This window comes from Ochlerotatus camptorhynchus, unplaced genomic scaffold (assembly GCF_037179485.1).
Source record: "Ochlerotatus camptorhynchus isolate MF236.1 unplaced genomic scaffold, CSIRO-AGI_Acam_v1.1 ptg000042l, whole genome shotgun sequence".
Taxonomy (NCBI): domain Eukaryota; kingdom Metazoa; phylum Arthropoda; class Insecta; order Diptera; family Culicidae; genus Ochlerotatus; species Ochlerotatus camptorhynchus.
Genome location: NW_027040533.1, coordinates 216,456 through 228,777, shown reverse-complemented (window position 1 = coordinate 228,777; position 12,322 = coordinate 216,456). Strand labels below are relative to the sequence as shown.

Genomic DNA, 12,322 nt, shown 5'->3' with positions numbered 1-12,322 from the left:
TAACCTATTTATCTTGTTGTTAACTTCAAATTTGAAAAAATAAAGAAAATCCATAAAAAATGCAGTAACAAAACAATCGGTAATTTTTACCGATCAAATTTTAGATCGACCGATAAACATTTTACAGCATTTTCGGTAAAAATTTGCAGAGCGGTATTTCAAATACAAAATTTGCAGTGTGGATCGGTAAATTTTGACAGCTCAGCTGAATATAAATTTACTGAACGTAATGTAAAACATAAAAATTACCGAATCGATTACCGATGTTCAGCTGTTCCATATTCGGTAAAAAAATGACAATGATCTGTAAAAAAATCTTAGTGTATATGGTAATACGGCCTAAAATCTTGAAATTATTATTGCTGATTGCATCTGAAACTGGACTGTCCCAAAAATGCAAAAAGTGTGATAAAAGTGCACGTTTCCGTCAAATCGTTTTGATGTCTTTGGAGCGCTTATTGCTTGCCTCATAAGGAATAAGTGCACCGAAGGCACCAAGACGATTAGACGTAGACTTGCAGTTTTATCAGACTATTTAATAAGTGAAAACGCGCTTATTAGTCCAATTTGGTGTGAAACGCGCAATATTACTTTCTAAATTTGTTCCACAAGATGTTAGTCTCAATACTGTTCTGCATGCCTACGTTGAAAATGTGGAAAAACTTATATTGAAACTGATTTAGGGCATATGGCCAATTAGGGTGGCACAGCATCTTCTTGATGGTACCGGAAACACCGGAAACACCATATGAAAATAGGCATAATTTTCAAGGATTTACAATCAAATTCGACACATTTTTATTGGCGAATATCCGTGTAAAATTCCACATGATTTTCATGTGTCCACACATAAACAGAATCCACTCATAAATACACACGAAAATTATGAGTCAAATGAATAATATGTGTTACACATTAATTTTATGTGTACACATAAGAAGTATGTGTCCGACACATATACACTCAGGTCTTTTTTTACACGGGGGATACGGTCCGTGTAAAAAAAACCTACGAGATTTTGATTTTTCGCATGCTTAAATGTTTTTAAAAAATCGGATTTTGATGCCATTTGTAATTAAAGCATGATATGGTCCATATAGACATATTTTAAAAATTTCTGTATTTACACCAAAAATTGTGATTTTTTTAAGTATGCCATTCGATTACAAATAGCTTTAAACGGATAATGTGATTGGAATCAAGTCGATAGGTTGTATCGTTGTCGAGAAATCGTTAAAAACGTACCGTGTAAATCGTGGAAAACCGTGTAAAAAAAACCGTGTAAAAAAAAACCGCGTAAAAAAAACCGTGTAAAAAAAGACTTCAGTGTACACTCAAAAGATTTTCAAATGTAAATAGATTAAAAGCTACGCTAAATCGCAACTCTCCTGACCGACGCATAAGTTGGTATAAAGAGAGAGAATACGTACTAAGTATAAAAGCGGTTTATACATAGTTAGTATAAACTGCATTTATTCTTCCAATGTAAACCTGGCCTTTATTTGTGATTAGATTTTGCTATCCCTTTCTTTTGCTTTTTTGTTTTGAAGCTCAATAAAAAAAACATAATATGTAAAAGATTTGTATTTCCTCTAAAGTTGGAGTAGAAACTGCATAAATCAACGTCTGAATGGTGAATGGCAATGATTCATAGCGGCTGGTAGGAATTCGGGGAACACGATGGCCCTTGTACACCACCCCAGACAGATGGTACAACTAGTGGTGCAATCCTCCATGCAGAAGTCCCGTTGATGGAATATTGATGGTGAGACGAGGAATCCGTTTTGGCCGTCTTGCATTCGTACCCCAACTATTGTGACTTAGGGACAAATTTGTGTCAACCCAATCTCCGTCCATGCAGTGAGTACAAGCACAAGACGCTCCCGTCGGCTGCCTCATATTGGTCAGCTTTTGTATCATTCGCGTGAGATAAGTGGTTGAAATTTCTGTGTGAAGCAATCTTCTATTTGTATCCTGTTCGATGCTGGTTATTTCAAAACTGCTAGGACTTAAAAAATCTTAGCAGGTAACTTGAGCGGGAGCGGATCGTCGTAGCGTAATGAACTGTATGGGAGGAATATTTAATAAACAAAATTGAACATTATAATTTGCTCGTAAACGAGTGCGTTTTGCAGTTAGGCTTGACTGGTAACGTTGACCTCTTCTAGGCGATCAGGCTGGAGTCTTTGCATATTTCCGGATTTCATTCAAACCCGCATAAACGCGAACCATCACATGACCTTACCGATAATGGTTATAAATTGTTTATAATCCCTGCTAAACTTCAACTGAAATGGTTATGGAACTTTACATGAACGTTTGTGTGATAAAGTTTTAACCTTATGTATTATGGTTTTTTGGAAGCGGACTTTACAAATAATGGGTTGTTAAGAACCATTACCATTCCAAATTCTTGTTTTCTCCATACATTTTCGGAAAGAGAACTATATTAGAACGTTTTTACTTATGGTTTGAGAACATTAATGGTAATGGTTATGGTAGTCAGTAAGGTCCATTAATGGTTTTGTATTATCGCTCAACTTTACGTGAACTATATCGTGAATTGGTAATCAGTAATTTACAGGCAACCAATTCGCGATATATTCCACATAAAGTTGATCGATGTTACAAAACCATTCATGGACCTTACTGGTTACCATAACCATTAACATTAATGTTCTCAAACCATAAGTTAAAAGGTTTTAGTATAGTTTTCTTTCCAAAAATGTATGGAGAAAACAAGAATTTTGAATGGTAATGGTTCTTAACAACCCATTATTTGTAAGGTCCACTTCCAAAAAACTATAATACTTAAGGTTAAAACTTTATCATTAAACGTTCATGTAAAGTTCCATAACCATTTCAGTTGAAGTTTAGCAGGGATTATAAACAATTTATAACCATTTTAGGTAAGGTCAATTTATGGTTCGCGCTTATGCGGGAAGGAACTTCAGCCAGTTCCACCTGCAAACCGTGATTAACCTTCACTATGTTGTCGATTCACTTCCCAACTTTGCTTGTCGCACCGGAATTCACATCGTGATGGGTCTTGATTCGGAAATTTAGTTGGAGTTAAAATAACGAAACTACCCATTTTTGGGTAGGTTAAGTTTTGACAGATCTGGGTGGATTGTACCCAAATTTGGGGAGTTTTGAAATAGCGTGTAGCAATTCGAAGTATTTGTGGATGATTTCGTTCAGTGTCGGTCTACCTTCTTTCTCAACTTAGGATGTCATTTTGTGTGTAGAGTTTCGTCAAAGCGGCAAACACAAAATCGAACAAAAACTTTCAAAACACAACTGTCATTCCATTCTGAATTTTATTTCTTGGCGTTAAAAAGTGGAAGAGGAGCAAATTTCATGTAAAAACAGGAAAGTTTGCTATCTTAAATTTATCACAATCTGATCCACTTAATCAGTCAATCCAAAACTACAACGTGTGCCTATTAAAAACCAATCGTGAATAATTTGCTCGTATCTAAACAATCGTATTCGAATAGCGGAACATTAAAATGTCGAGTACATCGCAAAAGCATAGAAATTTCGTGGCCGAACCGATGGGAGATAAACCGGTGACGGATCTCGCCGGAGTAGGAGATGTCCTTGGAAAGCGGCTAGACGCTGCCGGATTTGACAAGGTAAGTTAACCGTAAAGGAATTACCTCGTATGGAATCAGGCACATAACCTTGATCTTTGCTCAATTTCAGGCTTATACCGTGCTTGGCCAGTATCTGCTGCTGAAAAAGGACGCCGAACTGTTCAAGGAATGGATGAAAGACACCTGCCAAGCAAATTCAAAGCAAGCCGCCGACTGTTACCAATGTCTTAACGATTGGTGTGAGGAGTTCATGTAAACCACATATCCGGAAGCATCCTCAGGTTTTTCATTTTGCTTCGTCGGTTTTTATTTTAAAACTTAACTTTCCAGAATATATTCTCTCTGTATTTTAAAGACCAGATTGTTAAGCATATAACTATTAATTTTAAATGATACGTGTCTAAATGTTACAATAAATTGACCAATAGATTAAAATATCTGTATGCTTCATGTCGATTCCTTGCTGGCAAAGATTCATATTCCATTACTCACTAAACTGACATTCAAATCTATATATAAAAAAATAGAGTTGAAATTAAAAAATACAGCACTTTATTTTTGATAAAATTTACATGAAGTAATCTAGGGTAATGTATTCATTAGGGCGAAATTACTATTGTTTTATACGGCCAATGAGGTCAACCCAAATTTGAGTTCAGAAAAAAGTGAAGCAACTCAGCGATTAGAAAATTTGCCTCATGTTTTTCCGAATATGAGAAAAGTAAATATTAGATTCGCTCAGTCTATTGGTACTACTCCTAAACTGGGGAAAGTTTTCCTCATTTTCTGGCAAATTTTTGTGGTTTTCTACAGGTAAACATGGACGAATCAATTCATCGCTGAGTTCCTGCACTTTTTGCGATTAAGTAAACTGAACTCAAATTTGGGTTGATCTCATTGGTCTCATTGGCCATCGATTTCTAAAGAAGAAAACTGCTCACATGCAGCACCAACAGATAGATTTGCAGTAGTGAGCTTTTATTGGCGAGAAATCGGCGGTTGAAGTCGTTATTTACAAAAGCAGTTTCGGCCTAATGTAATTTTTCCAAACCTTACAATAGGGTAAACGCATCAACAGTGGAGGTTCGCTAGTGCAATGTGTTCCTATAGTGGCTTATTATTAAATTATTTAAATACGCATGTTATCGGTAAATATTTTTTTTTTTTTTTTTTTTTTTTTTTTAATAATTTGTTTATTTTTCCAGGCTCATTTGCTGTAGCTTTGCGGAGCCGATATTCATTGTTTAGATAACAAAATTACTTAAAACTAACGTTAGTAAAGCGGGGGCCGATTACTCGCGGCTATCTCGAGGTTAGGGGTAACAAATTGTAACAAATGGATGGCAGGGTAGGGATTGTGAACACAAGGTTTGGAGAGCAATGTGCTCTTGATCTAGAACTAAGCGACATACTGGAGGAAAAGACAAACATGGGGGTACACCGATGGAGACCTAGCAACTTGAGAGAACACAAGATGACACTAACTACTAAATCCTCAGATCGATCCGTTTTAAAAACACATAAATTAAATTAAAATAATCGAGATCTCGGCTCGCCAAGACATCTCTAACGGGTATCGCGGGTTGTTTTCCTCGGGCCCTGAGGGATGTGGATAACTCAGATCTGGCAACACGGTGTAAGGTACACGACCAAACAACATGCTCGATATCGTGATAACCACTGCCACACGCACATAAATTGCTGCCTGAGAGCCCAATTCGATAGAAGTGCGAGTCTAACGAGCAGTGATTGGACATAAGCCTTGAAATAACGCGTATAAAGTCGCGGCTCATGTCCAACCCTTTGAACCATGGTTTGTTCGACACCTGTGGGAGAATAGAATGTAACCATCTTCCCAATTCACCATCATTCCATTTTTGTTGCCAGCTGATGAGGACTTGCTGGCGAGCAATGGAGAAAAATTCGTTGAAGGCGATTTGTCGCTCAAAAATATCGCCTTCCATAGCGCCCACCTTAGCCAATGAGTCCGCTTTCTCATTACCCGGAATTGAGCAATGAGATGGGACCCAAGCTAAGGTGATAGTATAGGAGCAGTTAGATAAAGCACTCAGTTTAGATCGTATTTCAGGCAGGAAATACGAGGAGTGCTTCATCGGCCTCATTGAACGAATAGCCTCCAATGAGCTAAGACTATCCGTAAAAATGAAATAATGGTCAGAAGGTAGTGAGGCAATTCGCTCTACTGCGTAAAATATAGCTGCGAGTTCCGCAACGTATACGGAGCATGGTTTCTGCAGTTTATAGGAGGCGCTATGAAATTGATTAAATACACCAAATCCAGTGGAAGCATTTATGGTTGACCCATCTGTGAAAAATCTTTTATCGTTACTTACATGGTGGTACTTGATTGCAAAAATTGAGGGAACAACCATCGACCGATGGTGATCTGGTATTCCATGGATTTCTTGCATCATGGTCAGATCAAAATTTACAGAGGAACTATAGAAGGCTTGGAAGCAATCACGATTGGAGATTAATGAAGAAGGACCAACCTCCAGCGTCATGTACTCATAGTACAAACTCATGAATCTTGTTTGAGGATTTTGGTCGAGCAGCTTCTCAAAGTGTTCTATTACCAAAGGATTCAATACTTCACAACGGATGAGGAACCGGAAAGACAGCTCAGCGAAACGATCTGTCAGTGGGAGAACACCCGCGAGTACTTCGAGGCTCATCGTATGCGTCGAGTGCATACAGCCAAGCGCGATTCGGAGGCAACGGTATTGAACTCGTTGCAGCTTCAAGATATGTGTTTTCGCCGCGGATTGAAAGCAGAAGCTACCGTACTCTAGAACCGACAGGATGGTTGTTCGATACAACCTGATAAGATCTTCCGGGTGTGCTCCCCACCAAGTTCCGGTAATTGTACGAAGAAAATTGATTCTTTGTTGGCATTTTTGTTTTAGATACGCAATATGTTTTCCCCATGTGCATTTGGAATCGAACCAGACACCTAAATACTTGAAAGATATACTTTGAGTGATTGTTCTACCCTTTAGTTGAAGCTGTAACTGTGCAGGATGATGCTTCCTAGAAAAAACAACCAACTCAGTTTTCTCCGGAGAGAATTCGATACCCAGCTTCATAGCCCAAGTAGACAAATTGTCTAAGGTATCTTGCAATGGTCCTTGCAGGTCCGGTGCACTTGGCCCTATAACGGACACAACGCCGTCATCTGCAAGCTGCCTTAGCGAGCAATTTTCATCAAGACAACCATCAATGTCTTTAACGTAAAAATTATAAAGAAGGGGACTTAAACATGAGCCCTGGGGGAGACCCATGTAACTAATTCGTGAAGTTGTCGAGTTTCCATGAGAAAAGCTCATATATTTCTCAGACAACAAGTTGCTCAAATAGTTGTTCATAATTGGTGAAAGCCCACTATCGTGGAGTTTATCCGAAAGGACATCGATACAAACAGAATCAAAAGCCCCCTTAATATCCAAGAAAACTGAACCCATTTGCTGTTTTTGCGCATAGGCCAGTTGAATTTCAGTTGAAAGCAACGCAAGACAGTCGCTCGTTCCTTTGCCTCTCCGAAATCCAAATTGCGTATCTGAAAGTAAACCATTCGACTCGACCCATTTGTCTAGACGAAAAAGAATCATTTTCTCCAACAATTTCCGTATACAGGACAGCATCGCGATGGGACGGTACGAGTTATAATCCGACGCGGGTTTACCGGGTTTTCGAATGGCGATAACTCTTACTTGCCTCCAATCATCCGGAACAATGTTGTGCTCCAGAAATTGATTGAATAAGTTCAACAAGCGTCTCTTCGCGACGTCTGGGAGATTTTTGAGCAAGTTGAACTTGATTCTATCCATTCCTGGAGCTGAGTTGTTACATGAGAGGAGAGCAAGTGAGAATTCCACCATCGAAAACGGAGAATCTATTTCGTTACTACCCGACGGACTATCACGAACGTTGGTTTGAACCGACACCGAATCCGGGCAAACTTTCTGCGCGAAGCTGAATATCCAACTGTCTGAGTACTCCTTGTCTTCGTTGACCGGTGATGACGCGTTGCGCATTCTCCTGCCGACAATCCAGAGTGTTCTCATCGAAGTCTCTCTCGACAAACCATCGACGAACCGACGCCAGTAACCGCGTTTTTTGGCTTTAATCAAGCTCTTAAAAGTTTTCTCGAGGTCGGTGTACCGCTCGAAATCCTCGACCTTACCGTGTTTGCGGAAGCGTTTAAACGCGGCGGACTTCTCGCTGTTCGCGTCGGTGCAATCCTTATCCCACCACGGAGTGAGAGGTCGTTTGCGAACGAAAACACCCGGAACGCGTTTCGTCTGTGCTTGAAGAGCGCAGTCAACGATAAGTCGCGATAAAAAGGAGTACTCATCCAGCGGAGGGAGTATGTCAACCGAATCAGTACCACCGAGAACCGCGGACGCAAATTTTTGCCAGTCGATGTTTTTCGTGAGGTCGTACGCGATGTCAACCGAGCGAGTGGAAGATGAACCATTGGTAATAGAAATTTTGATTGGCAAGTGGTCACTACCGTAGGGATCTTGAATTACTTTCCACGAGCAATCCAACGATAGTGAACTCGAACTGAGGGAGAGGTCTAATCTACTTTCTCTTGCTGGAGGTTTGGCCACTCGTGTTACTTCCCCAGTGTTTAGAATTGTCATATTGAAGTTATCGCAAAGGTCGTATATCAGGGTTGAGCGGTTGTCATCGTACAGTTCCCCCCAGCCTGTACCGTGGGAGTTAAAATCTCCTAATATCAACCGAGGCTCAGATAAAGCTGAGCAGATATCTGAGAGACCTTGGCGAGAAATCGCAGTTCTTGGAGGAAGATATACTGAGGCAATACTGAGGCTTTTACCTCGAATATTTACCTGACATGCGACAACTTCAATGCCTGTCACGGAAGGCAGATCGATTCTATGAAAGGAATGGAGCTTATGAATCCCGAGAAGCACCCCTCCATACGAATCTGCTCGATCAAGGCGAATAATGTTAAAATCGTGGAAAGGGAGATCGGTGTCTGAAGAAAGCCATGTTTCACAAAGAGCAAATGCATCACAAAGTGAGTTGTGAACTAAAAATTTGAATGTGTCAAGTTTCGGTATAAGACTTCTACAGTTCCACTGAAGAACAGAGATCATATCCCCGACCTCATTCGGAAAATTATCCATCAAAGGATATGATCGATGCAAGGAAGGACCACCTAGAAGCTAGTTGCTTCAAAAGAGTTTTCACGAATGGAAGCACTAAATTAATAATGTTCCGAGTTGAGTCAGAGACGTTGAATATATTGAAGATGCTCTCCACAATTTCAGAAAACGTGAACATGGCATCATGTTCTTGCTGATTATTCAGCTGTTTTTCTGGCTGAAAAACTGGGATATCTGGGGTTTTAGATGATCCCGGAAGTGGCGGAAAGTCCTTGTTAAAATTACAAGATTTAAATCCCGGTGGTGGGGGTTTCGGTACATTTCCGCTACCTCTTAAATTTGTCAAGGTAGGTTGGTAGTCCATACGAGAGGCCTTACGAGGTTTTTGGGTGACGTTTATTTTGGACCGCTTCCTCGTGTTGCCATTAAAGACAAAAGGACTACTCTCACCCACCTCTGAGTCAGAGCCCTGATCATCATCTGGCAGGAGGTGGAATGTGTTGTTGCTTTTTGGGGTGGTTTGGGAAGATGAAGCGGTCGTTTTTAAAATTTCTGCTAACGAGCGCTTAGAGCGAGCTTGCAAAGACCGCTTTAGTTTTTCTCCCTGCTGTTTGTACTTCGGGCAATCACTCAGAGCATGCGGAGCATCCTTACAGTAAACGCATTTTGGGGTAGCATGACAAAGACCCTCCGTATGCTCCTCCCCACATTGATCGCACCGCGGTTTGTTGGAACAAAAGTCCGCGGTGTGACCTAGTTGTTTGCATTTCAAGCAATTCATTACCCTCGGTACAAACAAGCGTACAGGTAGTCGAACCTTCCCAATTGTGACGTAGTCAGGTAATGCCGATCCTGAAAAGGTCACACGAAACGAATCTGAGAGGGTATACTTTTTTTTTGTGCCTATGTGCGACACTGACTGCAGTTGAATGCAGTCCAGTATCTTGACTTTCGGGAGGGCACGGTTTTTGAAAATGCCGAAAGATTCGACTTGCAGGAAATCCTCACAAGTCAGACTCGATTCGGTGACCACTCCTTCAATTTCTACGTCACAACTGGGGACGTAGACTCGATATTCGATCGAAAAAAGCTCACAGGCAACAATCCGGTTTGCCTGTTTCAGGTCATCAACGGTAACGCGCAGTTTGTTTGACGTTACCTTAAAGATATCGGTTACGGCCGAAAAATGTTTTGTCAGATCCTTAGAAATCCGAGAAATATTCAAAGGTTTTTGTTTGGGCCGGAAAAAAACAACCCACGGACCTTTTGAGTCGCTTGGGTAAGCTTTATGGCGGGGGGTCGCAGAAATTTTTAAGGGAACGGTTGGAGTAGGGGGAACAGGTGGACGAGGGGGCGATGGTGGAGAAGGGGGGGCAGGGGGTGAAGGAGGTTGTTGTTTAGACATCACCTTTGGGTAAGCTCCAGTGCTCGTTTTGGGGTCCGAAGTAGAATCCCCTGAGGTATCCATTTCCTCTTCAGTGAGAAGCAGATTTTCGAATGATGGAGATTTAACAGACTCATCATCGGAGATATCTGCTAGCGAAATACCCCCGCCATCATTGGTTTCATCCATTGCGGGGTCTTAAGTACCTCCGCAACAGATTTCGACATAAAAAAGGAAATATATATATATATTTATATATATATATATATATATATGCGTTGAGAAAAAAAAATAATAAATAAAAAAAAAAAAAGTAAGAAAAAAATAAACTTATCCAAAAAATATAACGGTAAAAATAATACTTAATCCAACAAAGCAAAAAAAAAAAAAAAAACTTTAAAATGGAAAAAAAAATAATGCCAGGAAAGTTAATCAACACTATAGGGAGATTAATCAACTTGCAAAATAAAAAAAAAACAGTAAATGAAAAAAAAAAGAGAAAAAAAAAAAATGAAAATTTTTTCAGGAAAAAACAAAAAGGTGTCAGAAAAGTTAATCAACACTGTATGGAGATTAATCAGGTTGCGGAGAACGGAAGATAACCGTTTGTTACTTAACTCTCCACACAAGCGCACGGAGTGTGGCTGATGACGATGATCTATCCTGATGTGAGAATGATGGTGATGATCGTTCTATTGTTGCCCTCGAGTGTTTGCAACAAAGCACCGGCTGGTGAACTCGATGACCTTGAGTTTGCCGTTTCGTGATGCGATGAAACTTGTTGGTTAGAGATGTACAGCTCATCTGCCGGACTCGGCCGGAAATGACTGCTTCCTTTCTCGAACGATTGAGCGGCAATTACAATTCCGCGATGCTCACTGCACTTTTTTTTTTTTTTTTTTTTAACTCTTTATTTGTTCCAAATTCAAAATAAATTACATTTCATTTTAACCTAGGTGCTCCAGTTACTACAGTAACGTACCAGCCTTAATTGTTATGATATATATCTAAGTGTTTTTACATTGTTCATGTCTTGGCAATTCAGTATTTTAAACAGGTTTTTTAACCTGCATGTCAGTATAACAATTGATATCTTAAAACTAAAAGCTAAAATTAAATCTTATCTAAGTATAAAGGGAATTAATCGTTGCAATTGAGGATTGCAACGATTTTTGCCTGAAATTATTAATTATTTTGTTGGACATTTGTGCTAAAGTCTCAACATTCGAAATTCTATGTACTTCGGTAGTACTGTACCAGGGAGGCAACTTCAAAATCATCTTCAGAATTTTGTTCTGAATCCTTTGAAGTGCTTTTTTCCTGGTAGTGCAACAACAAGACCATATTGGCACAGCGTAAAGCATGGCCGGTCTAAAAACTTGTTTAAATATTAGAAGTTTATTCGTCAGGCAAAGTTTGGATTTCCTGTTTATAAGAGGATACAAACATTTAATATATTTGTTACATTTAGCTTGAATGCCCTCAATGTGATCTTTAAAAGTTAATTTTTGGTCAAGTATTAATCCAAGATATTTCACTTGGTTTGACCAGGAAATTGGAACTCCGTTCATAGTGACTATGTGACTACTACTAGGTTTCAAAAACGAAGCTCTAGGCTTATGTGGAAATATTATAAGTTGAGTTTTGGAAGCGTTGGGAGAAATCTTCCATTTTTGTAAATAAGAAGAGAAAATATCTAAACTTTTCTGCAGTCTGCTGCAAATAACACGAAGACTTCTTCCTTTAGCGGAAATGCCTGTGTCATCAGCGAACAAAGATTTGTGGCAACCCTGAGGCAAATCAGGGAGGTCCGAAGTGAAAATGTTATACAATATAGGCCCAAGAATGCTACCCTGAGGAACTCCTGCTCTAACAGGTAGTCGATTAGATTTGGAATTTTGATAATTTACCTGCAGAGTTCTGTCAGTTAAATAATTTTGAACTAATTTCATAATATAAAGTGGAAAATTAAACTTTTTCAATTTAGCAATCAAACCTTCATGCCAAACACTGTCGAATGCTTTTTCTATGTCTAGAAGAGCAACTCCAGTTGAGTGGCCTTCCGATTTGTTTGAACGAATTAAATTGGTAACTCTTAAGAGTTGATGAGTAGTTGAATGCCCATGGCGAAATCCAAACTGCTCATCTGCAAAAATTGAGTTCGTATTGATGTGAAGCATCAT

General features: G+C 39.5%; 1 protein-coding gene across 1 annotated transcript; it reads left to right on the top strand.

The window, feature by feature from the left end:
* Positions 1-3,339: 3,339 nt before the first annotated feature.
* On the top strand, positions 3,340-4,000 carry baf (barrier to autointegration factor). Its single transcript, XM_065237083.1, has 2 exons — positions 3,340-3,638; positions 3,709-4,000. The coding sequence occupies exons 1-2, from the start codon at positions 3,513-3,515 to the stop codon at positions 3,853-3,855; spliced, it is 273 nt and encodes a 90-aa protein (XP_065093155.1). The 5' UTR covers positions 3,340-3,512; the 3' UTR covers positions 3,856-4,000.
* Positions 4,001-12,322: the final 8,322 nt, after the last annotated feature.

Coding starts and splice junctions, on each gene's coding strand:
- baf (XM_065237083.1), top strand. CDS start 3,513: ATGTCGAGTACATCGCAAAAGCATAGAAATTTCGTGGCCGAACCGATG. Junction 3,639..3,708: donor ACGCTGCCGGATTTGACAAG/GTAAGTTAACCG, acceptor GCTCAATTTCAG/GCTTATACCGTGCTTGGCCA.